Source organism: Puntigrus tetrazona, unplaced genomic scaffold, assembly GCF_018831695.1.
Source record: "Puntigrus tetrazona isolate hp1 unplaced genomic scaffold, ASM1883169v1 S000000746, whole genome shotgun sequence".
NCBI classification, from domain to species: Eukaryota; Metazoa; Chordata; class Actinopteri; order Cypriniformes; family Cyprinidae; genus Puntigrus; species Puntigrus tetrazona.
In genome coordinates, this window is record NW_025048355.1 from 225,001 (window position 1) to 250,498 (window position 25,498).

General features: G+C 38.5%; 6 protein-coding genes across 6 annotated transcripts in view; 4 read left to right on the top strand and 2 right to left on the bottom strand.

The window, feature by feature from the left end:
* Window positions 1–1,663, top strand: part of LOC122335225 (H-2 class I histocompatibility antigen, Q9 alpha chain-like) — a 16,914-nt gene extending 15,251 nt beyond the window's left edge. The window contains 5 exon segments of the mRNA XM_043233039.1: window positions 596–887; window positions 976–1,074; window positions 1,180–1,194; window positions 1,347–1,400; window positions 1,516–1,663. Of these exon segments, the coding sequence (XP_043088974.1) occupies window positions 596–887; window positions 976–1,074; window positions 1,180–1,194; window positions 1,347–1,396 (456 nt within the window). The 3' untranslated portion in view covers window positions 1,397–1,400; window positions 1,516–1,663.
* Window positions 1,664–6,879: 5,216 nt separating this feature from the next.
* On the top strand, window positions 6,880–12,503 carry LOC122335236 (antigen peptide transporter 2-like). The gene is made up of 11 exons (XM_043233051.1): window positions 6,880–7,528; window positions 7,957–8,071; window positions 8,181–8,311; window positions 8,421–8,626; window positions 8,803–9,000; window positions 9,189–9,317; window positions 10,182–10,370; window positions 10,443–10,616; window positions 11,251–11,410; window positions 11,524–11,660; window positions 11,796–12,503. The coding sequence occupies exons 1-11, from the start codon at window positions 7,012–7,014 to the stop codon at window positions 12,015–12,017; spliced, it is 2,178 nt and encodes a 725-aa protein (XP_043088986.1). The 5' UTR covers window positions 6,880–7,011; the 3' UTR covers window positions 12,018–12,503.
* Window positions 12,504–12,689: 186 nt separating this feature from the next.
* On the bottom strand, window positions 12,690–14,674 carry psmb9a (proteasome 20S subunit beta 9a). Its single transcript, XM_043233056.1, is given in 7 exon segments — window positions 12,690–12,870; window positions 13,086–13,227; window positions 13,418–13,547; window positions 13,787–13,885; window positions 13,887–13,916; window positions 14,292–14,359; window positions 14,471–14,674. Coding segments are annotated over 7 exon segments (651 nt in total). The 5' UTR covers window positions 14,519–14,674; the 3' UTR covers window positions 12,690–12,736.
* Window positions 14,675–15,429: 755 nt separating this feature from the next.
* Window positions 15,430–18,306, bottom strand: psmb12 (proteasome 20S subunit beta 12). Its single transcript, XM_043233055.1, has 6 exons — window positions 18,164–18,306; window positions 17,990–18,060; window positions 17,069–17,200; window positions 16,777–16,906; window positions 15,778–15,922; window positions 15,430–15,641 (listed from the first exon to the last, which is right to left on the bottom strand). Exons 1-6 carry the CDS (start codon window positions 18,209–18,211, stop codon window positions 15,514–15,516), a joined length of 654 nt encoding a protein of 217 aa, XP_043088990.1. The 5' UTR covers window positions 18,212–18,306; the 3' UTR covers window positions 15,430–15,513.
* Window positions 18,307–18,386: 80 nt separating this feature from the next.
* Window positions 18,387–22,709, top strand: psmb13a (proteasome 20S subunit beta 13a). The gene is made up of 8 exons (XM_043233054.1): window positions 18,387–18,526; window positions 19,608–19,692; window positions 19,770–19,867; window positions 20,023–20,163; window positions 21,856–21,971; window positions 22,057–22,115; window positions 22,221–22,372; window positions 22,456–22,709. The coding sequence occupies exons 1-8, from the start codon at window positions 18,468–18,470 to the stop codon at window positions 22,565–22,567; spliced, it is 822 nt and encodes a 273-aa protein (XP_043088989.1). The 5' UTR covers window positions 18,387–18,467; the 3' UTR covers window positions 22,568–22,709.
* A 517-nt stretch (window positions 22,710–23,226) lies between these two features.
* Window positions 23,227–25,477, top strand: psmb8a (proteasome 20S subunit beta 8A). Its single transcript, XM_043233053.1, has 6 exons — window positions 23,227–23,439; window positions 23,603–23,747; window positions 23,838–23,949; window positions 24,067–24,196; window positions 24,558–24,762; window positions 25,212–25,477. Exons 1-6 carry the CDS (start codon window positions 23,290–23,292, stop codon window positions 25,298–25,300), a joined length of 831 nt encoding a protein of 276 aa, XP_043088988.1. The 5' UTR covers window positions 23,227–23,289; the 3' UTR covers window positions 25,301–25,477.
* Window positions 25,478–25,498: the final 21 nt, after the last annotated feature.

Below are 25,498 nucleotides of genomic sequence, written 5' to 3' on the forward strand. Positions count from 1 at the left end.
CTCTCTCTCTCTCTCTCTCTCTCTCTCTCTCTCTCTCTCTCTCTCTCTCTCTCTCTCTCTCTCTCTCTCTCTCTCTCTCTCTCTCTCTCTCTCTCTCTCTCTCTCTCTGTCTCTCTGTCTCTCTCTCTCTCTCTCTCTCTCTCTCTCTCTCTCTCTCTCTCTCTCTCTCTCTCTCTCTCTCTCTCTCTCTCTCTCTCTCTCTCTCTCTCTCTCTCTCTCTCTCTCTCTCTCTCTCTCTCTCTCTCTCTCTCTCTCTCTCTCTCTCTCTCTCTCTCTCTCTCTCTCTCTCTCTCTCTCTCTCTCTCTCTCTCTCTCTCTCTCTCTCTCTCTCTCTCTCTCTCTGTCTCTCTCTCTCTCTCTCTCTCTCTCTCTCTCTCTCTCTCTCTGTCTCTCTCTCTCTGTCTCTCTGTCTCTCTCTCTCTCTCTCTCTCTCTCTCTCTGTCTCTCTCTCTCTCTCTCTCTGTCTCTCTATCTCTCTCTCTCTCTCTCTCTCTCTGTCTCTCTCTGTCTCTCTCTGTCTCTCTCTCTGTCTCTCTCTCTCTCTCTCTCTCTCTCTCTCTCTCTCTCTCTCTCTCTCTCTCTCTCTCTCTCTCAGTCTCAGGTGTGTCTTCTTCTGCAGAAGTCTCCTTCGTCTCCGGTCTCGTGTCACGCTACAGGTTTTTATCCCAGAGAGGTTTCTATCTCCTGGCAGAAGAACAAACAAGATGTTGATGAAGATGTGGATCTGGGAGAACTTCTTCTCAATGAAGACGGCTCTTTCCAGAAGACCAGCACCCTCAACGTTAAACCTGAGGAGTGGCAGAAGAACGAGTATGAATGTGTCGTGGAGCACAAGAGCAGAACCATCAGAAGCGTCCTGAAAGGAGACAAGATCAGAACTAACTCCGGTGAGAGACGTGTCTTCAATCTCAGAAATGTTTCTCAGATGCTCAGGAAGATTAATAAGCGATGTTTTCTCCTGATCCGGTTCTTCAGGTTCTGTTCCCATCGGGTTGATTGTTGGTGTCGTCGCTGCTCTTCTTCTTCTGGTGATTCTTGGTGTCGCTGGGTTCATGGTTTATCAGAAAAAGAAAGGTGAGAGACTCAGATATTATTATCACTTTATTACATTATTATCATCATCACTATTAATAACATCTTCTACACATTTATGTTCTAATGTTTCTTCTCTGTTTTTAGGCTTCAAACCTGTTGGTAAGTTTTTTTTTTTACTCTGTTTGATATGAATTAATAACAAATATACTCTGCCATTCTTTATATGGTTAATAGAAATATGTTGATAATGTAAAAATTAACTAGTGAGTCAAAATACTATCATGATGATTGAGGTGTGTTTTCTGTTTTAGCGTCTGATGATGGATCTAACAGCTCCACTCGTTCAGATCAAAAAGCTTGAAGATGTTAGTGAATTATTATTATTATTATTATTATTATTATTATTATTATTATTATTAATCATAAGTGCATCTGTTCCAGTCACCTGAACATAATCAAATGTTATTTCTATTATTTTAGGAGACCAGATGAGTGCAAGAGATGAAGTTAAAAGAAGATGCTTGTCCTGCTGTCCATCTTGCTTACAACAAACACACACACACACACACACACACACACACACACAGAAACACACAGAAACAAACACACACACAGATACAGAAACACACACAGATACAGACACACACACACACACACAAACACACACACACACACACAGAAACACACACAGATACACACACACACACACAGGAACACACACACAGATACAGACACACACACACACACACAGAAACACACACACAGGAACACACACACAGGAACACACACACACAGGCACACACACAGATACAGACACACACACACACTCATCATATACTTCAGTGGAGGGTTGATCTATATTATGGTTTTATATTAATCACATCTGGAAAGTAAAGTTTTTGTTTCATCTTTATGTTCATCTTGATAGAATCTAAATAAATCTGGGGAATGAGAGCAAAGTCTGTATCTGCTGCAAAACTTACAATAACTTTTTGGATGAATTGTTAAATTAAGCTATTACATCAATAAAATGAAACAATATGTAGGAATCTTATTTTATTTTTTTATGCGGGATTATGGGGCTTTTTCTGTCTGTTTTCTTAATTCTTTTGGTTAGATATAATCTAGATAAGAAGATAAGTGTACTATAAAATAATATTGATTCTTGTAATGTTAAACTTTACATGACCTGTACTTTACAGCCTATCTTTCTTTATTTGAGGTTAATAAATTAAATTACAGGATTATTTTTGTATATTGGTTACCTTCAAAACATTGTAATATTATTTGGATTCTTTAAAAATAAATAAACCTCACAAAAAAGTCCAAACAGTGAATGTCTCTCTTTTCAGATACTTACTCTCTTACAAGCAGTATCTATATTTTATCAGAAATTATTCATTTACTTTTTCAGATGCAGCTCTTAAGTTAAAACTATTTCTACCTCATACAGCCTTTAAAAAATTACAAGTATTTTTCTTACTTCAAAACTAAAATAGCTGCTTGCTGCGTGATTCATAAGTAGATATATATTTTAATTCAAGTACATGTATTTAGCTGGAATCAATGACTTTCCATTCATAGTATTAAAACCACTAATTCATAAAATGTACATTTAAAAACCTCCCTGCTTTGACACTTGAGTCATGTTTGGTAAACTGTTTCTTAAAAACTCTAGTCATTAGAACATTTATAGATTTGCATGAATTGTTCAAGAGAATCTTGCCTTTTATTTATTAATGAAGAGAATACAGATCAGCCAATGACAAGCGGTTCCCTGTAACTCAAAAGTCATATCTCATCAGCCTTCAGTGGGAAAACAGACGAATCCTGAGAGTGGACACTGAGCACCTTCTGTATATGTTACTGTAAAGCTGCTTGTGATGGGCTTTGGCTCATCATGTGACTTTCTCATCACCACCTGCTTTTGGGGGTTAGCAGTGTATTATAAAACAGATCTCAGTACTTTAATATGTTGATATATTTTGTTAGGGTTATGTATTGACATTTTGCAACTTTGACCCTTCAGTTTCAGCTTCCATCTGGTATAACACGTCTTGTTCTAGGTCATGACATGACATGGCCCCTATATAGTATCTTAGACTGGTATGGGCGCCAGGGAATCTGAGGGAATGAAGATTCTGACGCACAAAAAGATATGTGACTAGTCATAACTTATGTGACGAACATGTCTGAAGTCTTTGTTTTTGCCTGTTGCTTTTACTTATCTTGCTCTGTCCTTTCCTCTATAAATAAAGTGACTTGCGATCTGAGCTTCGGAGGCAAAAGTAGGGAAACGGAGGCAGGGGCAGGCAGGGAGGCAAAGGCCTGCCCGACCCCCTCGGCCTCGGGCGGACTGGGATCCGTCTAGAGGCAAAAGGGAGGTAAAGGAGAAACCTGCTTCTCTCCCGCTTGCAACCGACAGCGCAGTCCTTGCAAGCTAAAAATCCAAGAACTTGTCTTGTGTTTTATTTCGCTTTGAGTTGATCCTTCCTGGTAAAGAGCCGTTTGAGTGAAATAGTCTCAACAATATTAACATATCAGTTAAGGAAATAACAGTATTTAACTGTAAATTGAACTTACCAGTTGTTACCGTGTTTTCTACGGTCAAATTCCAGTAACCACAACTTCCAGTTTTATACCGTAGATGAATATTTTTTAACAGTGTACATCTGTACTTTTGAAATGGAAACATGGCATATATAAAAAACCTTCTGCATTTCAGTACGGTAACTGTCAAATATGTTACATATCTGTGTGTTTGAGAGCTTGTGTACAACGTCTTAGGGCAACGTTTGGTTTAGAGCAAAAGTGATGTTTTGTATTTGTGTTTACACTGGTTAAAGTGTGTGAGGACTTTTTTAAAGGGCTCTAATTGGTTTTAAAGTCTTTGAATGGTTTAGCACCATCTCTGGCATCTGTCAATAGATCACCAACCTGCTAGCTCTTAGTTCTCTAGTGAATATTAACCAGACTCTAGTCTAGAGCTGATAGAGCTCTGAAGCTGCTTGGAGACTTAGTCCTCACTAGCCACTGTTAAAAACTGATCTGGTGATGGTCGGCTGTGAGCTGGACCCTGATGGGACCAAATGAGGATATCACCAGTGTGGATGTGATGGTGAAGACGTCATCAGCACACTCACATTCACTGCTGCTATTCCTCAAGCTGAACGTCTGTATGTCGTTTGCGTGACCCATCAAAGCACATACATTTGCTTTGTTTTGTACTCATTTATTCGTGTCGTAATTCTCGTAGCTCAGTCTGTACCCAGATATTACACATACGTCTGCAAGATGTCTGTTAAAAGATCTCTTGATCTGGAAAGCATATATTCTAAATCATAAAGATATCTAATAGTAGCCTATTTGACATTTAAAAGGAGACGTCCATCAGACGGATTGCAGATGAGCAAACAACCTAAATAATACGTCTTGCAGATGTCAAATAGATGTCTTCTAAATGTGTGTGTGATATCAGGGAAGCAATGAGACGTCACGTGAGTGTGGGCTTGAAAATCACGATTGCACATGCTCAAAAGATGTAAATACAGTATAATTTTACTTACAGTCCACACACTGCATTTAAACAAAACATGCATTTTGAGTGGTAATGACAGTTATCCGTCATTTCATGACAACTGACGCAACACAACACTCATTATTTTTACGCAGACTCGAGGGTGCTTAATTTAAAAGGGTTGTATAAGGTTCTTGTATAGGGTTGTTTTTTGTTGGAGGACAGGCTGCTTCTTCTACAGTCACATGTCAAGCCACGGCTGGTGGAGGAGCTGGCTGATCCGTGACAGGCCTATAATTTGTGTTTATAAAATCCCAAATTTACGGATGAAAAACGTAATAAGACATATTTTTCACACATAACATTTCTTTTGTTGAGAATGCTTAGATTTTTCACCAAAGACAATTGCTAAAAGAAAACTTTCATAGTTATTTGAAGGATCTGAGCATCCTCAGATGTAGCCTGTGTATGTTTTCTTCAAGAGACCAACCATACATTTGTGTTGTGTTTTACTGTCTTTCTTTTATATCTATTTATTCAATCACTTTTTCTTCATTCATTTATTCAAAATTAAATCATTTATTATTTAATCATTTTTATTATTCTATTTAATCATAATCAGTCTCATGACTGTCCAGTTTCAAGGGTTGTTTGTCTTTATGAATACTAGATACAAGGGAATTTTTATGGAAACCCAAGGTTTATGGGATGTTGTTTATGTTGAAGTTTTGGTATAACAATACTTGTGTTCTTCAGATGAAGTCTGAGCTTTGAAACATACACAACTAATACTGAACGTCTTGGCTTATAGAATAGAGTTTTGGGGTATTTTGGGCACCACTGAAACCTCCTGTTACAGTTTTTCTGATTTTCTAAGCCTGACCTTATTTAAACCTCAGTTAAAACTGTTTTGAGGCAAAGTTTCCTTTTTACGAGAGGAGTCAGAGGTTTTGTAAATAGTTCTTTAAGATTTTGTGTTTAATGGTTTCAGAAAATGAAGCAAGGTTTCAGAAATTGTGTTTTAAACAATTTTTGAAACCTTAATTATTTGTCATGGAGGCATGGCCATATTGAACTTTGATAATTGTGTATTGTATGTCTGTTGACTGTTATTTTATTATATTAAACATTGAATCGGCTCAACAGTAGAAAAACAGTACAAAAACAGTAAGAACTATAAGCGGTTTTCCTTAGTACTCAAAATACTGTTTAAAGAAGATATTTAACTTAATTAACTGTATGTATCAAAAGCAGATAGAGTTCTTCAATGTATCTCTTGTCCACACAGGCTTTGTTTTTCACTCCTAGTGTGAAAGGCTCCCATCTAAATAAACCAACCTGCTGCAGTGAATTCTGCCTAGCAACCGTCTGTTGAGTAACATGATTGGTAAATGACTCTGCTGTCATAACTTCCACCTGAAAAATGTATTTACCTTAAATGACAATATCACACAAATTGTTTTGAAGAATATTTACATTTGTATGCTGCATTTTCAAACTATTTCTTTGTTGCTTTAAATTAAGATTGCAGTGGATTACATTATTAGTGATGTTCTGATGACCGGATGTCACGATGGTTGTTTTAATCACCATCTCATGCGAAAGGCCCTCACACAACATATGCCTTTAAGAATACCTCGAAGAAACAAGCATTGTAAAAATAAATGGCATAATGACAGCACAATAGATTAATATCACACCGCTAATTTTCAATCTTTCAGCTGAGGGAGTATTTCCAGAGGATGATTAAGCAAAATCTTTCAATCAAATAAACTAAAATGTAAGAAGGTCATGTGTTGTTTTTAGGCTACTAGAATACGATGTAAAGATGAAAGAAATGGCTTTTTGGCTATTTTCATTGGCTCTGTTAAACATTTTAAGTAACTATTTATGATGTTAGGTTTAACTTTAAAATGGGGGCACCTCCAAAAGACCTAGACTGTTAGACGCGCATGTAATACACAGTTTTAATGTGCATATGACACAAAACCTGCTCGCATACATTTGAGAGGATGATTTTACAGTAAAATGCTGTTAATTGTACAGGAAATAGAATTGAAAGCATTTTGCTTAAATAATCATGTTTTTATATAGTTGTTATTATAAAAAAAAGTTTATATTACATCTTCTGTTGTATAATGAATGTTTACTGCATTATTTAAGCGTCGTGTGTGTTTGTTTTTCCACGAAGGACTCTGTGCATCTTCTATATATCAGACTTGTGATGAGTTTTGATTATGGGAATAATATACTCATATATTATATACTGTAATAATAATACTGGAAAATATTCCCCCGAAGAGTTGACTCGAGGTATTCCCCCTCAGCCAAAATGAAACCGAAACCGTCTCAGAAATTTCCAAAGCGACTAACATGGGCTACAGCTTGTCGTCTCCGATAAAGACGCGATTTCTTCCTTTATTTTTTGTCTTATTTTAGAAACAAATAAACATCGCACGATGGAGTTGAAGATGCGACATGTAAAAGCGCTGCTGGTGGATGTGGCGATCAGCAGCGTGTTATTTTACAGCACGCCCGCCTTTCTGAAGACCAGCAGCGGTGTATTTCTCCTGGCTCAGCTCTGGCTCGTGTCTGGGGTGAAGTGGCTCTTTCTCCGGTGGGTTCTGCTCGGTAGCTGGAGCGAGGCGGTCGTGCGGCGCGGTGTGGCGGTGTCGTGTCTGATGTGTCCGGTGTATGAAAGCGGGCTGTCGCTGCTCATCAACACACCGCCCGAGAACTGGAGCGGCTCTCTGTCTTCTCCTGGAAAAACTCTTATCTCTACAGCCGCCACACTTATAGCCTGTTTGTTCTGGGAAGTGAGTTTTCCAGGCGCTCAAAGCGGGGCCGCTGAAGGGTCAGAGAGCGCGGAGAAGAAGCAGAAGAACCGGGCGCTCTTCATGCGGGTGATCCGGTACTCCAGACCCGACGCGGCGCTGCTGAGCGGAGCCTTCGTGTTCCTGTCTCTGGCGGTGATCTGTGAGTGGAAAAAGAGATGGTAGTTCTTACTGTAAAAAAAACATCTGTAATATTTACTGTAAAAAATGCGCATAAACAAACACTAACTAAACCATTATGGTGGCACAGGTGAAACTGAAATATAATATAACTATAATTTAACAACATTAAATGTAATATGCAAGCTTAAAGGCGTAACTGATAAGGCACTGATAAAGAAAATACATAACATTTGAAATGCCACGCAGGGAATTCTGAAAACGTCTAATTACACCATTTTCACTTTAAATTACAATATTTTTATACGTCCAGAAACTGTATTTTACCTTAACTGTAGCATTTTCACAGTTCTTTAATGTTAAAATCACGATTATTTTTACGGTGTTTGTAAACAGACCTTTCAGCATTAAGTTAATTAATATTTGAATCTTTTTTCTTGTATTTTAAAGGTGACATGTTCATCCCATTTTACACGGGAAAGGTCATAGACATCCTGGGAGAAGAGTACCAACCAAACAGCTTCATGTCAGCCATCTTTCTTATGGGTCTCCTCTCACTGGGCAGGTACTGAATGTCTTAAGTAATTTTTTAGCTTAATGATTGCTTCAGAAACATACATGGCTAATGCCCTACCAAACGGAAAAATATGCATAAATGTTCTCCTTGTCCATAGCTCCTTGTCCTCTGGGTTGCGTGGAGGTCTCTTCATGTGCACTCTTTCAAGTCTGAACAAGAGGGTTCGCCTCATGCTCTTTAATGCTTTGGTCAAACAGGAGATAGGATTTTTTGAGGATAAAAAGACAGGTGGGACTATTTAGCAGCTTTTATGCATATGCCATTCGCAAATGCAAACATCCTCTGTGATATCAGTGATTTAATTGCACTTTCTCATGTCTTTTTTTCCTCTTGTCAGGGGACTTGACGTCACGTCTGGCTGTCGACACCAAGCTCATGAGTCAATCAGTGGCGATGAACGTGAACATCCTCCTGCGCAGCTTGATAAAGAGCGTTGGCATCCTCTATCTGATGCTCAGTCTGTCCTGGAAGCTCACTCTGGTCACGTTCATCGAAGCCCCGCTGATCGCCATCACTCAAAAGATTTACAACACACACTATGAGGTCAGGTCAACTAATCGAAGCAGACTTAAACACAGCGATGTAATACAGATGTGAAATGTTTTTACTGCATTTACAGTATTTGCAATTACAGTATTTCTCACTTGCACAATTTCCGAAACCTTGCTCCAGTTCTCTTTTGTACATTTACTCTGAACCAAAACTCTCTTGCTGTGCAGAAATTATCAAAAGAAGTCCAGGACTCGGTGGCCAGAGCCAATGAGACGGCAGGAGAAGCGGTTGCCGGGGTGAGGACCGTACGCAGCTTCCACACGGAGCTCGGTGAAGCCTGTCGCTATGACGACCGGTTGACGGACACTCACAACCTGAAGACTCGTAGAGATACAGTGAGAGCAGTCTACCTGTTAGTGCGACGGGTAGGTCTGTTTTGCAGTAGGATTAAATTACAGTATAAATTTTAATACACACTACATCAGTGCAAATAATCAACATACAGTACAAAAGATAACACAAAACTTGTTAATAGTGAGAATTGGTCCAAAAGTGCATGCCAAATTTACAGTAATGATGTACTTATTTCAATGCATGATATCTATTCCTACAGATAATGTCATTAGGAATGCAGTTTCTGATGTTGTACTACGGCCGTCAGCTCATCAGATCAGGACACATGAGTACCGGCAACCTTGTGTCCTTCATCCTCTATCAGGGGGACCTTGGGACGTACATCAGGGTTTGGACTCATTCTCTTCTAATTCACACCTAGTGTTTTTGGTGGCATGTAATAAATAGTAGCATGACCCCAGTTCCTTTACAATGGTCCAGTGCATGGTGCAATATAAATTTCTACGGTGAACCAAACTAAATGAAACTGAACTGAACTGCAAGTGATTGCCCAGCGTTTTCATGTATAGAAAACAGCAGAATTGTTAAGTTTTTTGTGAAAAAAAGCAGCCCAAAATAAATGAACCATTATTATTTATAATAGCTCACTTCATGATAAAAATGACTGCAATGTTTCCAGATCCAATACTGTACTGTATTTTAAATTATGATTTGATGCAGATAGATGCATTATTAATGTAGACCTAAGAGTGAAATTTTTAACAAATGTTTTTGTGGGGTTTTTTTGTAAATTTGTTGTTGTTCACTGCAGTCCTTTAAAGAATTGTCAATTTCATAAAAAATTCTTAGTATTCCAAAATAACATTTTGGACTGATTTTCCCAACCACCCATATACAAAAACTCAACCCTTATATCCTAACAATCATACATCACTCATTTATTCAGCTTTCAGAGATATACATATAGCCTATAAGCAATAAAAGAGAATTGCTTTGGGCCACTATTTTCTTTGTAAATCTAAAAATATTATTTGTGTCCTTTGAAAGCTGCACTGAAAATCCATTTGACTTGAAAATCTGAGAGGGTTTGAATAGGCACGACATTCTTTTTGCCATCTTCACTGTCCGGATGAATTCATTCAAATGTTTTAGCACGAGACGAATCAGAGAAAACATGCTTCCACTGTAGTAGTTAATCTCCCTATATTAGCACTATTTTTGGTGTTCACTTGTTGAAATCTGTTTTCCCCAGACACTTGTCTACATGTACTCTGACATGCTGAACTCTGTGGGTGCTGCCGCGAAGGTCTTCCAGTACCTGGACAGAAAGCCTCTAGTGAGCATGGATGGAAGTCTTCACCCTGAAAGCCTGGCTGGACAAGTGCACTTCAACAACCTCACCTTCTTCTACCCAACTCGACCTGATCAACCAGCCCTCAAGGTACAATAGACTACAGGATTATACCTCGTGCTGTACGTGGCTTTCTTGACGTGTTTGACTGAATGTGTTCAGAACTTCTCTCTGGAGCTGAAGCCGGGTCAGATGACGGCTCTGGTGGGGATGTCCGGAGGAGGGAAGAGCACCTGTGTGAGTCTGCTGGAGGGGTTTTACCAGCCTCAGCAGGGACACATTCTGTTAGACGGACAACCACTGCAGAGCTACCAGCACAAATACTGGCACCAGAAGGTAAGTTTGATTCAAAGCATGAAACACATTTGACTGCATGCTCAAATAATGCTGGTTTCATGTCAGTAGCACCCCATAATTGTGCACATGCGTTGGATTCTTAGTAAATCAAAAGCATAGCATATAAAAAAGCAAACTGTACAGCTATGAATTTACGTTTTTTTAAACTGCTTACACCCAAAACCTCCACTAGTCACACAGTTTCTAAAGGTTAACACTCAAACAGCAGAAGCACACACCAAATCTGCAAAACCAAACAAGCCTTCTGCCTTCAATTTCATAAAACAATTTAAAAACAAAGGCAATGCACAATGCTCTACGCAGCACACAAACATCGAACAGGAAGTCCTTTTCAGTATCAAAAAGTGATACTTGTTACTACAACCAATCTCTTTACTTTTTACTTAACACCAGTCAATCATGGCTTGAGAATAGGCCTATAAATTGTAGCACAGATCAATATTATACAGTTTTTCTCAGTTGCTTTGGTGCGTTTTTCAGATCAAAAATGAAATTCTCAAAACTACTTGTTCAATCAACTTGTGTGCATCATAAAAGCTGTATCTTTCCTTTTCCACAGAATGGAAAGAAGTGGATGGTGGTTAATTAAAATGTTCTTGCTCCTCTTTCATAGGTGGCTATGGTAGGCCAGGACCCTGTGCTTTTTTCTGGCACCATCCGGGACAACATAGCTTACGGTTTGACCAACTGTGATCAGAAAATGGTGGAGAATGCAGCCAGAGAAGCCAATGCCCACGACTTCATCAGCCAACTAGAAAAAAAATACGACACAGGTACACATGAAGATTCATCTTTCATTTAAATTACATACGGTACAATTTGGGTGTAGTAAATAAGACTGTTCGGTATGAGACACATTTATTTGCATGTGTTTGACGTGCTCTAGATGTGGGAGAGCGTGGTTGTCTCCTCTCTGGGGGTCAGAAGCAGCGCATTGCTATCGCCAGAGCTCTGATCAGACAGCCTCAGGTCCTCATACTGGACGAGGTCACCAGCAGCCTGGACATGGAGAGCGAACGCATGGTACTATTTTTGATGCCCTTTCTCCGTTTAATATTACTAAATAAGAAGCAATTAGTACAAAGTATTTTCTATGATGCAATATCTCTATAGGTTTGCTGTCAACATTTGTTGCATGCATTGCTTTTCCAATATTAGGTTCAGGATACTCTGTCCCGCCGCCCCAACCAGACCTTGCTGGTGATTGCACATAGGCTAAAGACAATTGAAAAGGCCGACCTGATTGTTGTGATTGACAAAGGGGAGGTTGTGGAGCAGGGGACGCACCAGGAACTGATGGACAAGAAAGGAAATTACTATAAACTGATAGAAAGGCTCTTCACTGAAGAGGAAGAAGCTGAGGAGGAAGGCAAACAATAAAGAGTTTCATGTTTTTGCTAACATTTTACTCTTGTATACAATGCTATAATAAATGGCAGCGTATTCCCAATGAAATAGAATTTGTTTCTGTATTGTTTCACATCTGTGAATGAACTCAGAAGCATAAAAAAGTACCCAAATTTATTATTTTTATAGTTTTTGATATTTTTAGTTGGTACAGTACACTATAATTCATTTATGTAAATGAGGATGGGAAAATAGTAAACTTTGGCATGTTAAACTCAAAATTCTTTATGGAATAAATTTCCAGTAAAATGTAAATTTAGTAGCAAAAATTGTTTTTATTTGTTTTGTTACATAGCATTCTTTCAAAGTTATCTGACATTTTTAAGATGTATTTGTTTTCATACACTTTAACTCTTGAGTTCTTGTAGTGTTTTATTAACATTTTCTAACCTATAAAGAATAAACGGTGATAGTGTGAGAAATGCTGAAGTGGTCCTAATAAATTCTGGTTTGACTGTATGTGTATCAAATCAATACGAGCCATATACTTCTCAAGTGAATATTCACCTGTATTTATTTTTCATGACCCACTTTTTACATTGCAATATGCCAGTGTGTTTTTTCCTTAAAACAATTTTTATTATCTGCTGGTTTTCACAAGGTGCGGCAAAGGTTCTAAAATATTAAAGGTACACACTGCACAAGAAGAATGAAAGAACCTTTTTATTTATAAAGCACACGGAAAGGAATGATTATACATTTGGGTCAAAGAATGTAGGAAGCTGGTTTCCCAGAATGCATTTCTCATCCACGCCTTCACTGTCGATGGTAACGACGTAGGCCACACCTCCACTGGATCCATCTCGGCTCATTGCCAGCGACAGACCTTGAAGTACAAAGCACATCGTAAATTAGAACAGATACATAAATAGGTACTGTAATGCATCTCAAGACAAACATAATTGTTTTGCACCACACACTGACATTGAAATACCAAATACCAAAAGAGTTTTAGCACCCATGAATGATCTTTATCGATTGGAAAACATGCATTTTAGACAACAGACAGAAAGACTAAGTGTTTATTATGCTACAACGCACTGTTGATCACAAACTCTTGGCACTCCTGTCTGGTCATGTCTGATCTGTATTCAGCATCCACAAAGCCATAGATGTAGAAACTTCCAGAGCCACCCACAGCAAACGGCTGTCTGGTTAATAGCCCATTAAGAGTTGCATAGACCTGGGAAGGCAGAAAGGAATCAGAGCCCAGAATGCCAATAACAGACGATTAACACAGAATTATACAGTATATCATATTAAAATGTGTTTTCATTCATCTGAACACCGCATTGTCTCCACTTCAGTTCAGGTCTTCATGAGACATTACTACAGTCAGTAACTTTACACACAAACACTTTAGTTGCAGATACCTGTCCACCTGCCCTCCTGTCCCATCCAGCAACAATGAGGTGAGCTGAGAGTTCCTCTTTATACTTGTAAGAAATGTTCTTGACCAGAGTAGCTGCTGAACACACCAGCGGATCCTCATCCACCTCAATGCTAACCATAAAGAGAACATTAAAGCAACCAGTTCATTCATTATACATTTAGAAAATTTACTGGATGTTGTGAAATGCATTTCAGGATGGCTTGGGGGTGAGAAAAATATGCCGTTATTTTCATTTTTGGGTGAACCATTCCTTTAATGCCATGAACTACCAGGCCAAAGTTTACGTTACCCAATATTAACCTCTTGATACATTCAAACACTGTAATATTGATTTATTGTATTAAAATACCTGTGAACATCTAATTGGTAGTTGACTATCTCAGCAATGGTTTGAGCATCCGCTGCTGATCCAGACAAAGCACAGTAAATCTTGTCATGAAGGGGAGAGTTTGTTCATCACTCGGTTTACCACAGACGCCCTGAAAACAAAATGTGGCAAAACCTTTCAGCAAAAAGTTTTAGAACCAAAACAAAAACTTGTTAAGATAGAATATTTATACACACACACACACACATTGGTACCTGTTTTACAGTTCAGTCTACAATACACCACTTAATGACAGGATAATATGACAAGTACACATTTCGTTTATTGCACAAAGAAACTTACACTGCGTTTAAACTCAGGAATCGAACCTATCACCTCGGCGTTGCAAACACTGTACTGTTCGCGCAACCGTAGACGTATGTATTGCGTGTTTTTCCCTCAGGATTTGCTGTAAACGTGCAAAGAAAGTCGTGGGACTAAACCCCAGTCTTTCCCGACCCCGTCTTATAACGCAACACGCACTCACCCCGCAGAAACTCTTGAATCCGAGCCCACCACGACGCCACCGTTGAACTCAACCGCAATAATGGTTGTCTGAAATGAAAAGCACTCACGATAGACTGAATCCCAAAAAAACGTGTATTCTAATAAAGCATCTCGTCACGTCGTTTAGTTCTACGTAAAATCAAAAAGCCGAACACTTACTCCCATTTTGAGACCACTTGTGCTGCCATGTTCACCGCCTTCCTGCATTTTTAACAAGTGTTTTACGAGTAAATACGACGTTCGGTGAAAAACACAGTATTTTGGTGTTTTAATGAAGAGGAAGAAAGAGGACGCGCTACTGTTTCGCTTTCGAGTTGCCCATGAGGCACCGCGGCTGATCCGAGTCCTCCTTCATGTCCTCACCTGAAAACAACACGGGACAACGAGAGACACGGCACATTCAGCAAAAACTCGTCTATTACCCTACATCTACAGTAAACCTAACCACCTAAACATCTCAATACTCTGTCCTGCGTCATATTCATGAATTATGCTCATGTCATGCTCTTAACTGTAAAATATAAAAAATACTTTACACTTAAAAAAATAAAAAGGTAATGAATTTCAATATTTTTTTTCATTGTGTATTGTGTGGAAAATCCCAATAAGACAGTAAAACCTTTGACCTTGTTTTGGTCCCAAATGAGGAAAATAGCAAGTGTGTTTTTAAAATCTATTTTATTTTTTATATTGGTTGTCTTTAGAGGATAAGGTTGTGTTGGAGTATAAAATGAACAGTATAAAATCAGTATGTATATGAAATAAAACACAGAAACCCTAAATGTGTGCTTGTGTATGCTTTTATTTATGCCTTTTCTGCTTAAAGTGCTTTTATTATTTTGGCTACTCACCTCTGAAGACTTTTCTTCTGTTATTACTAATATTCATAAAAGTTAACAGTGTCTACAGTTTATTGCACAGTAATTTTTCAATGTAATTCGAAAATCTTAGTAGGAGAACTCAAAATATTTAATTTCATGCATTCAAGTCGATGCTGAATTAATGAGGGATGAATTAGCTACACACTGTCACAAAAACCTGTACTGTGATTATTGTTATTATTGAGTGACTGAGTTTTTTCATTCATACAGACAATACAGATATTACGAAGCCAAAAATAGTTTGTAATCAGAACTTTTATTGCTTGTTCAACACCATCTTCATCAAACATAAAGGACCCCATTGATGTTGATAACGGCAGTCTATTTATCGTGAAATTTCGGTAACTTGTTTCCTGGGATGACAACATGCTCAACACCTCTTTCTGAGATGACAGCCAAGTGGGCAACACCCCCACTTACATTGTCTCTTCCCATAGCCAAAGCCAGCGCTAAAAAAAGGGTGGAGATAAAAACACATTTCAAAAACACATAGTCAAAAACAACTAAACGTTTAATTATTAATGTATTTGGAGGCAGTCAGCGTATAGTTTGAATTGTATGCAGAAGAGCAGGCAAACTACAAACCATTGGCAGCAAAGGTCTGACACTCGTCTCTGGTCATTCCTGGCCTGTACTTAGCGTCCACGTAACCGTATATATACGTGCTTCCTGACCCGCCGATAGTGAAGGGCTGACTCACAAGCATCCCCCCCAAAGACACAGAGTACACCTAAAGAGAATGACATCTACTGCATCAGTACCACAAGAGACAGACGCTTTAGAGCCTGTCCCACACTCTGCACTTTATTTCTGGCCGAAGCGTATAAGCAGGCTTGAAGACTGTAAGTAAGTTGAACTTATATTATCCAACGGGACACACTTACACAACAGTGTTGTAAAAATGGAAGCAGAGCTTTTACACATTTTGTGCATTAAGTAGTCGTTATAAATGTGACAATTTAGTTGTGGTGTAATTGACTTTCCCAGAATTCCCTGTATGTTTTCTCTTTAAAATGTTTCTTAGTTTTTAGTATCAGTTATATTTGATAATCTAATGTTGTTCATTTCATGTCTATTGCATATTTCAGTTTAATGAGTCTCACTGTGATGGTGTTTAGTGTGTGTGTGAATGACACTGAGCACCTTCTAAGTGTTTGTATTTAAAAGCTGCTTCTGATGGGCTTTGGTTCATCATGTGACTTTCTCATCACCACCTGCTTTTGGGGGTTATCAGTGTATTTCAAAGGTACAAAACAGATCAGTACTTTAATATCAGTTAATGAAATTACGGTATTTAACTGTAAAACTGTAAAACCAAAAACACTGTTACCATATTTTTTACAGTTTTTTTACAGTGTACATAAAAACACAGTTTGATCTAAATTATAAAGAATAGTGAGTCCATACCACAACTATGACCATAACAGACGACAAAACTACAGCACAAGTATATAAGAGACAGAACGCTATCAGCTGTATTGTGGATGCTCAAATAGTTATCTATCAAATAACTATCATGATGTGTAATTTAGCCTTTTAAAATGTGAATATAAGAATGATATGGGAAAAGAAGTGGTCCTATACCTGCGGTCCTTTTTTCCTGTCCCAGCCTGCAGTGATGAAACCAGCTGAGAGCTCCTCTTTGTGCTGATAGCACAGCTCCTGCATTATAGAGGCTGCTGCCATCACCAGAGGAGGCTCGTCCATCTGAATACTGGAGGAAAAAGATCTCTATTTAACTGTAGAAAAAGGCTTTGCTTTTCATTTTAGGTGGCGACTAGGAGTGGCATATTTGAACAAAAAGTGGGAATCGATTATTGACTTTTTACTTGGGAAAATATAAATCAACCACATTTGAAAGTGGTTTTGGAGTCACCTGTGGAAAGCGAGCTGGAATTTAGCTGCACGTGTGATGGCTTGAGCGTCCGCAAGCGATCCTGACATGCAGCAAAATATTTTGTCATGGACTTGAACTAGCTTGTTAATAACCTTTGATGAAACATAAGACCTGGAAAAAAACAGAATATGCCGTTTAATAATTTAATAATCCGTCATCCGTCACATTAATAGCGGCAATCAACAATGAACTGATTTTACCTGAACAATGGTGCTAATGTCTTTTTAGAGCATTAAAATACTGCTTGCATTACAGTAGAATTGATTTTTATTTGCATCTCTGAATCATTGCTGTAAAGCTGCTTTGAAACTATCTATAATGTATAAAGCACTATATAAATAAACATGATTTGACAATATTAATACGGGTCAGTGAACTTTTGTTTTGTTTCATACATGTATGTTTTACTTATATATTTCATATCTAGTTTAGATGCATTTTCTTTTTTAGTGTAACTTGCATGCTGTTTTACATGACCTGTACATGTAGTCTGCTTATAATGTACTCACTGGGTAGTATAGGGTAACTACATGGGTTAAGGGTAGGATCAGAGTTACTACCCAATTATTATCCAAGTATTGTTACCACTATTAGTATGTAGGCCTGTACTGTAATATAAAGTACTGTAATATAACATTATGTAAGAAATATATTGCTATATGTTACAGTTAATGAATGTTGTAATGTGCTCCATTTCTTTCTGCTCTGCTGCTGCAGATGAATTAAGCTGTTCATTGTCCATGAAACAAACTAACAGATAAATACATATCTGTCAGTGTTTTAACAGCATTTGTTTGTTGTGCACGATTCTTCTTCCAATGCAAGGCACAATCTTCTGTCATATTGCGGTGGAATCATGGGATGCCTCACCTTCCAGTGACACATGAACTCTCAACTTACCCACCCATCGATGCTCGCGAATCTGAGCCAATAATAACTCCTCCAGCGAACTTCACCGCTAATATTGTAGTCTGTCAAAGAAAACGCAAAGATGCCAGCGTTGTTATCGTTGTTCGTCGCTTTGTCTAGCGCCATCATCAGAGGGAATCTAAAATTTGAGGAAAACGTTCTCACCCCGAGACTGACTCCTTTCACATGACCGTCTGAAGAAAACCTGTCCATGTTTCTCGAAGCTCGCGCCTCTATCCGAAAACCTAACTATTTCGCTAATCTTTGTACGTAAATGCACTTATAGCCTTTAGCTCAACGCACACGGCCGGTAATCTTCACGGAGAGCGGAAACAATCATTCTGTGAACTGGTTGGTCCGTCCATAGTTTCACTTTCTAAGCTGCCGCCTCTTCTTCGTTTGTCTCCTTTTTCTAAACCTCATGCGTCCAATTTACTGAATCTACCGGAGCCTTTCGCATTTATTCGCCATGTATTCAAACATCCTGAAGACTCCGGAGCCTGGATTCTGCTTCGAAAACACGTCAAGGTAAAAATTACTCCGAAACGCGTCGTTTTTAGCGACGCCAGGTGAGTGTGAAAGTGATAGGTCGCTGTTAGCGATGGATCGGCGTACACTGCTCGATTGATGTCAACACTTTATGTCCTTGTTAGGGCCCGAGCACCGAGGCGCGAGGTGTGTTTATTGTTATTATTATTCTTTTCCAAAGTTAATTGCATTGGGCCTCGAAAAGTCACGAAACTTTGGACACAATGCAAAAGTGGCGAAAATTTCCATATGAAATAGGTTTCAAAAGTGGGTATGGCAAAATGGCTGGACAGCACCGCCTATTTACTTTCAAAAGTTAATGTCAAATAGACATCTATTATATGTCTATAAGATGTTCATGATTTAGAATGCATGTAAATCTGTAAGACGTCTGCCTGACTTATGTAGACAGCGGATGCTTTCCAGATCAAAAGATCTTTCACAGACCTCTTGCAGACATAGTTGTACTTTCTAGGCGTTGTGTTTCACGTACATTTATGGAAATTGGTACACACATTTAACACACCAATAGAGATTTAATGACATTTTATTTCGTCGGTCTAATCTTAAGGCCTTGGTGAAATGACATTGCGAAGATCTTGAGTTTTCGCCAGTTGGTGTGGCAGCTTCCCAAGATTCAATGTCTCGCCATGGGAATTGAAGCCATAAAATGTCTGATCTGCCCCAAACATCACACGTTTGATAAGGGTCCTGGCCTGAACACATGCGATGGCCAATATTCAGTTATAGTCATAGCGTCACCAGCTGGCAAGAGAAAACTTGTTTTACACTAACTTGCGATGTCCAATCTTTATCAAACCTCACATATTTGGAAATATCAGTGGCCTGAAGACATATAAAGGGCAATATTCAGTTATAGTCATAATGCCACCACGTGTTTGGTACATATAAATTGTGCACAACTGGCCCATAGTTGTTCAAATAACTTCTATAAACATAAGGGAATGAAAGAAAATCATGAAAGACAGAAAGTTAAATCAGTCAATATATCAGGAAAGACATTTATTAAATATAAATTCCCTGGCTCCTGTTAAATGACACATCTGAGTTCTTTATGCAGAAATACAAAGTTTGACAGCTTGGTGAAAGGGAAGAAGCCAAAGGCGACTAAAACTGGAACAACTATTGCTGGAGTTGTGTTTAAGGTAAAATAAACTTGACCTAATGACACTGGATCATTCATTTACGCAGGACCTTACTTCACCTGGCCTTTGTTTTGCAGGATGGAGTGGTTCTTGGTGCAGATACTCGTGCCACATCCAGTGAAGTGGTAGCTGACAAGATGTGTGCCAAGATTCACTTCCTGGCTCCTAACATTTAGTAAGTTTAAGCAAATAAAAATTCACAACGTTTACCATTAAAACGCATGAAGAACTGCAAGATATTCTCAGATTCTCACATTTTAACACATCACAAATGATAATGTGTTAAAGGCTTTCATTTTCTTTGTTTGTCTGACCGCTCTCCATTCACAGTTGCTGTGGTGCAGGGACAGCAGCAGACACACAGAAAGTTACTGAACTAATCTCCTCCAATCTCACCATCTTCTCAATGAACAGTGGGCGCAACCCCCGCGTCATCATGGCAGTCAGCGTCCTTCAGGATACTCTCTTTCGGTACGGCCACATTTACATTTTTGTGTCTTCAACAAAAGATCTCATTAGTATTTAGATATTCATACATAGAGTGTAATTCTACTGCACATAATATAATGTTCTGACAGACACTAATATGTAATGTTATAAGCAACTTTTTATGAGTGCACGAATGTGTGATGTATGGATGGAGTATGTTGTTGTGGGGAATAAGACAGAGCAAAGATATAATTATTGCAAGTATAAATGAAGTGTAGAGCGTTAGTTCTCACAGGTCATGTGAGTCAAGCTTACATCAGTTGATCACAGCTGATCTCATCTATCTATAGGAATACCACACCTATCAATGTTGTCCTATATAAATAAGCTCTACTGAATATTATTCAGAAGCTGTTTGCTTGATCAGGAGCAAAATTACCCTCCTCCTTCCCCAGCTCCTCCTGTCGCCACAGTCAAGACTTGGCTTTCTGATAGTCCTTGTTGAATCGGACTCCTTTATCTTAAAAAATGTGTTACGCTTAAATATATTAAGTACATTAATGATATCTGCTTTGTTCTGTTCTTATTGCTGCTCTCCTGCTCATTCATGACAGGTTGCATGGATGGGCGGGGAGTTTTTGCAGTATGCACTACGTCCAAACAGTATGCTAAGTGTCTATAATTTTGACAATAGTGATCCTGACTAGGGATGAGCTATATGGCCTAAACATTTATCACAATTATTTTATGTATTTATTGTGATAACGATACCAGTGACGATTCTATATATTTTTGAGACCTGTATTTTGTACAAATAAATGCAGCGGAATGAAAATGCTGAAAAATATCACAGATCCCAATTTGAATACTGTGTGACTGTTATAATAAATGTTTTTACACTGCTGACATTTGTGCTGCAATAGCACGCACCTGTATTTGATCACATCAAGTTTTATGGCAGGATACTCGAACAATCGTTGACTCTCTTCTGCATTCGTTGCAGTTTCTGGTAAAGACTATAATAATATGCTATGTTGTTATGAAAATTGTTGTTTTCTTGCATATTATTGGTTAATTGCATTTTATATCTTTTTACATATGAAATGGGTAGGTTTAGGTTAAGGGGTCTAAAAATCTAAATCGCTTGTTGACAAAACGATATAAATGCACTGATACAAATATCTTAATTATAAAAAAGATACCTAAATATTTCAAATTTTTGAAAACTAAAAAAATATATAGCGATTAGTACATTTTAAACTTTGAAAAACGTCTAAATTGTTTTAGCATTAGTAAAAACATACAAAAAAATGTATGTTTAATGCTTCCAAATGTTATGTATTCATAACTACGTATAAACATGAGACCAGGCTGCTATGCTGCATACAAGACTACTTAACATATTTAAACCTACTCAAGGAAGAAGTGGAGGAATAGAGAGTTGCCCATTCAGCACACACACTAAATCAATTCAATTATTAGTTGCAGTAACAACGATTATTTAGGCTTGCATAAAATATATCTGTCTGCCGTGTCAATTTGGGTCATGCTGCACAGACTGGAGAATGTTTTATTCACAGATATGACTGCATTTTATCAAATTGCATTCATGTAATGCATGAAGCATTCTGCATTAAACAGACAAAAGTGGAAAGTGGAAAAAAAAACAACTTTAAACTGTACATGCAAAAAATGCCAAAATACTAAATTCCACCATAAATCCTTTTTCCTCAGATACCATGGCCAGATTGGAGCTAACCTGCTGCTGGGTGGGGTGGATTGCACAGGAGGTCACCTCTATGATATTGGACCTTATGGTGATATGGACAAGGTGCCATTTCTTGCTATGGGTGAGCTTTTTACTAATTTGAACTTGATTGACAGGATGTTAATTCAAATGAATTCATCCTCATGCTCACAAATGTTTTAATGCAGGATCTGGAAATCTACCAGCCATGGGAATCTTAGAAGACGGCTTTAAATCAGACATGGATGTAAGTACGGGATCAAATTTATATCAGCATATTGGATGGTTGGTGTTTCTTCAGTGTAAGCAATGTACGTTCAGTGTTAATTGTATAATACCACAACCTTTTTAGCTGGAGTCTGCCAAACATCTGGTTCGGGATGCCATCTATGCCGGTATAATGAATGATTTGGGTTCAGGTCACAACATTGACTTGTGTGTCATTACAAGAAATGGTGTTGATTACATAAGACCGTATCAGGAGTCAGCACTCACTGGGAAAAGGTGGGTGTTCGTATGCCTTTGTAGCGGCTAAAATGTAAGAATTTCATGAATGCTTGCTCAATTGGTCATTGTTTTCCCTACAGGGAGGGACATTACAAATACAAGCCAGGAACAACAGCAATACTGAAAGAAAAAGTTCAGCGCTTGGAAATGGAGTTGATCGAAGAGCGTGTTCAAAGCATGGAAACCTCATAATGATTGCTTTCTGTGCTACTTCATTTTAAAACCATTAACACATCAACCTCTGCAAGTGTCCACAAATAGGAGAGAATATGAAACTAGATGCTGTCACATGATACCTACAATTTCAAATAAATTGTGATTCATCCGTTTTGAATGGGACTCTTTATTTCTGATCTCCATGATGCTATCGATGTGTTTCTCCGTCTTAGAAACCTACACGGTTGAGATGATTTTAATTCATGGAAAAACCCAATCTTCCTCCATTCAAGGAAGCCACTCTTCCTAGTTTAAACCTTTTGGAGGCAAAACTACGTAGTTACTGATGATGTCATCAAGGCGGCGTTTTTACTGAAATATTCTACTAGAAATCCCTGATTTCATTTAATGATATCTTCATTTCAGTTCTACATAATTTAAAGTCAAACAATGAATCCTGCTCGCAAATGAATGTTTTAAAAGACAATGCATTTGCTCTAAACTGCTTACTGGTTTTAGAGTTTATGCGAACATTTTGTCTTTTATTGATATATAAGAATAAAAAGGCGAGGGGTGAAATGTAGATTTCTTACTAAAACAAGATCTGGTTAAATTCATGTTTTTTTTAAATGGACAAACAAACGAGTTTTCGATTGAAGACGCACCCATCCCCCCTCAATAAAGTTAGGTATCACTTTCATTTTTAATCTGTTTCATGTTGTGGCAGACTATACGTCGTTAGCTATTCACGTTCAACTATGGCGCTTATGGACGTATGCTTGTCACCTGAGCTGAAGCAATCATGTTTTTCTTCTCGAGCTTGGCAATCCGAGCCGAACACCTGCGCTCCGAGTCATTACACGTTCGGACTGAACGCAAACGAACTGGCCGTTCCGACTGGAGTAGACGTAAGTTGACTAGCGCTACATCCGCGTTGCTTTGTATTTTCCACGCCTGGCCCGATTGAACAAAGCCATCTAGCTTAGTACGAGTTAGAATTAGAACGAAAATGGATCCGTATTGGGACGTTTACGCTATGTTTCCTATCTTTCTCACTTTTAATCTCCACAGCCGGAGCAGTTTCTCGCGCCACTCGCAGAGGGAGATACGGACATCAAAATTGAATTCCTCCATGGCACCACCACCTTAGCTTTCAAGTTCCAGCATGGAGTGATGGTGGCTGTGGACTCAAGAGCATCTGCGGGGTCTTACATAAGTGGGCTTTTAAAGCTGAATGCTAGTTTACGAGCAATTTCATCTATCTAACCTGCTGTTGAAATAACTCTTCATATATATTTCATTTCAGGCGCAAAAACATTCAACAAGGTAATTGAGATCAACCCTTATCTCCTTGGGACAATGTCTGGCAATGCCGCAGACTGTGTTTACTGGGAGAGAAGACTGGCTAAGGAGTGCAGGTACATTTAAAGAGACTATTCTTCTTTAGTTTGTTAAAGTTTAAGGGAGTATGCTTTTTTAAAATTATTTTCAAATTACTGAAAAATAATCATATGTTGTTGCTCTATTTTGTGAAGGATTTACAAGCTCAGAAACAAGACACGGATCAGTGTGGCCGCAGCATCCAAGCTCCTAGCCAACATGGTGGCTGAATATCGTGGCATGGGCCTCTCCATGGGCACTATGGTTTGTGGCTGGGACGAGAGAGTAAGAGCCATTGTTATTTTTTAAGTTCAAGCACCAGTTTCACCTCCCAGTCTCAAAACTGCTATCTTTTAGATTTTAAGTGTTTTCTCCATGCAATGGAAGTCAATGGATACCCACAACTGTTTGGTTAACCACATTTTTCAACATATCTTAGTTTGTGTGCAACAGAAGAAAGAAATGAGTTATGTATGAGTATGAGATTTTTCATTTTGGGGTTAACCTTCAAAATTGTTGCCTGGGCATCATCCATTTATTCAAACAAAATAGGGCAATCTGGTAATGATAAGCCTACTTAAACCACCATTTATAGTGCTTTCCAGTAATTCGTGTTATGCCTTGGCCTACATTTGTGTTTTTCTAGGGCCCAGGTCTGTATTACGTGAGCAGCAGTGGCACCAGGTTAGCAGGAGACATGTTCTCCACAGGCTCAGGGTGTAACTATGCCTATGGTGTGATGGACACAGGGCACAGGTGGGATCTGAGTGTACCTGAGGCTTACGACTTGGCAGAGAGAGCCATTTATCATGCCACACACCGTGATGCCTACTCTGGAGGGGTGGTCAACAGTAAGTAGCTTCTCACACAGTGTTTAAACCTACCCGATCTCATGAATGTGTGCCAAATAAAAAACGTAAAACTCGTGGTACAGATACGATAAAATGGACTTTGGTGTGTTTGTGTTACACGATGGGTAGGATAAGTTGTGGGGTGGCTAGATGCGTATTAGATGTACGCAAAGACTGCGCGTCATATGCTCGCCAATAAATTATGTATCGTTTGCATGTGAAAACTGCGTATTATATGCCTGCCAAACACGTGCGTGTCATATATACGCCAAATTCTATGTTTCATGCAATTTACACAAGTTTTCGTTTTTATTTGGCGCACAATTTATACATGTTTCATGAGACTGGCTTTTACAAGGCTCTTTTAAGCACGGACAACATTATCATTTGTTTTGCCGGTCTTCTCATACACATGCATGGTGAAAACCTTTGTTTTTTACTCTTTTCAGTGTACCATATGAAAAAAGATGGCTGGATCAAGGTTTCCCAGAATGACGTTGGAGATCTTCATTATAAATATGTTTCTGAGCGCAAATAATATAGGACGGAGCAGTCACTGAATAATGCTACGACAAGCAAGTTTTTTAAACTAGAGACTAGAGAGTTACTATTAGTACAAACATGTAGTTGGATACAGAAAATGATCGTATCTTTAACAGATAACATTTTCATTGCAATTACTGTCTGTAATGTGAAATAAATCATTGCAAAAACATTTGTGCTTGTTTAGTTTTTT

Coding starts and splice junctions, on each gene's coding strand:
- LOC122335236 (XM_043233051.1), top strand. CDS start 7,012: ATGGAGTTGAAGATGCGACATGTAAAAGCGCTGCTGGTGGATGTGGCG. Junction 8,312..8,420: donor TTTTGAGGATAAAAAGACAG/GTGGGACTATTT, acceptor TCCTCTTGTCAG/GGGACTTGACGTCACGTCTG. Junction 10,371..10,442: donor CTGATCAACCAGCCCTCAAG/GTACAATAGACT, acceptor GAATGTGTTCAG/AACTTCTCTCTGGAGCTGAA.
- psmb12 (XM_043233055.1), bottom strand. CDS start 18,211: ATGGACAGGTTTTCTTCAGACGGTCATGTGAAAGGAGTCAGTCTCGGG. Junction 18,061..18,163: donor TGAAAGGAGTCAGTCTCGGG/GTGAGAACGTTT, acceptor TTTCTTTGACAG/ACTACAATATTAGCGGTGAA. Junction 16,907..17,068: donor TTCCAGCTCGCTTTCCACAG/GTGACTCCAAAA, acceptor TTTTTCCTCCAG/TATTCAGATGGACGAGCCTC.
- psmb13a (XM_043233054.1), top strand. CDS start 18,468: ATGTATTCAAACATCCTGAAGACTCCGGAGCCTGGATTCTGCTTCGAA. Junction 18,527..19,607: donor TGCTTCGAAAACACGTCAAG/GTAAAAATTACT, acceptor TTCTTTATGCAG/AAATACAAAGTTTGACAGCT. Junction 19,693..19,769: donor TTGCTGGAGTTGTGTTTAAG/GTAAAATAAACT, acceptor TTTGTTTTGCAG/GATGGAGTGGTTCTTGGTGC.
- psmb8a (XM_043233053.1), top strand. CDS start 23,290: ATGGCGCTTATGGACGTATGCTTGTCACCTGAGCTGAAGCAATCATGT. Junction 23,748..23,837: donor ATCTGCGGGGTCTTACATAA/GTGGGCTTTTAA, acceptor ATTTCATTTCAG/GCGCAAAAACATTCAACAAG. Junction 23,950..24,066: donor AGACTGGCTAAGGAGTGCAG/GTACATTTAAAG, acceptor TATTTTGTGAAG/GATTTACAAGCTCAGAAACA.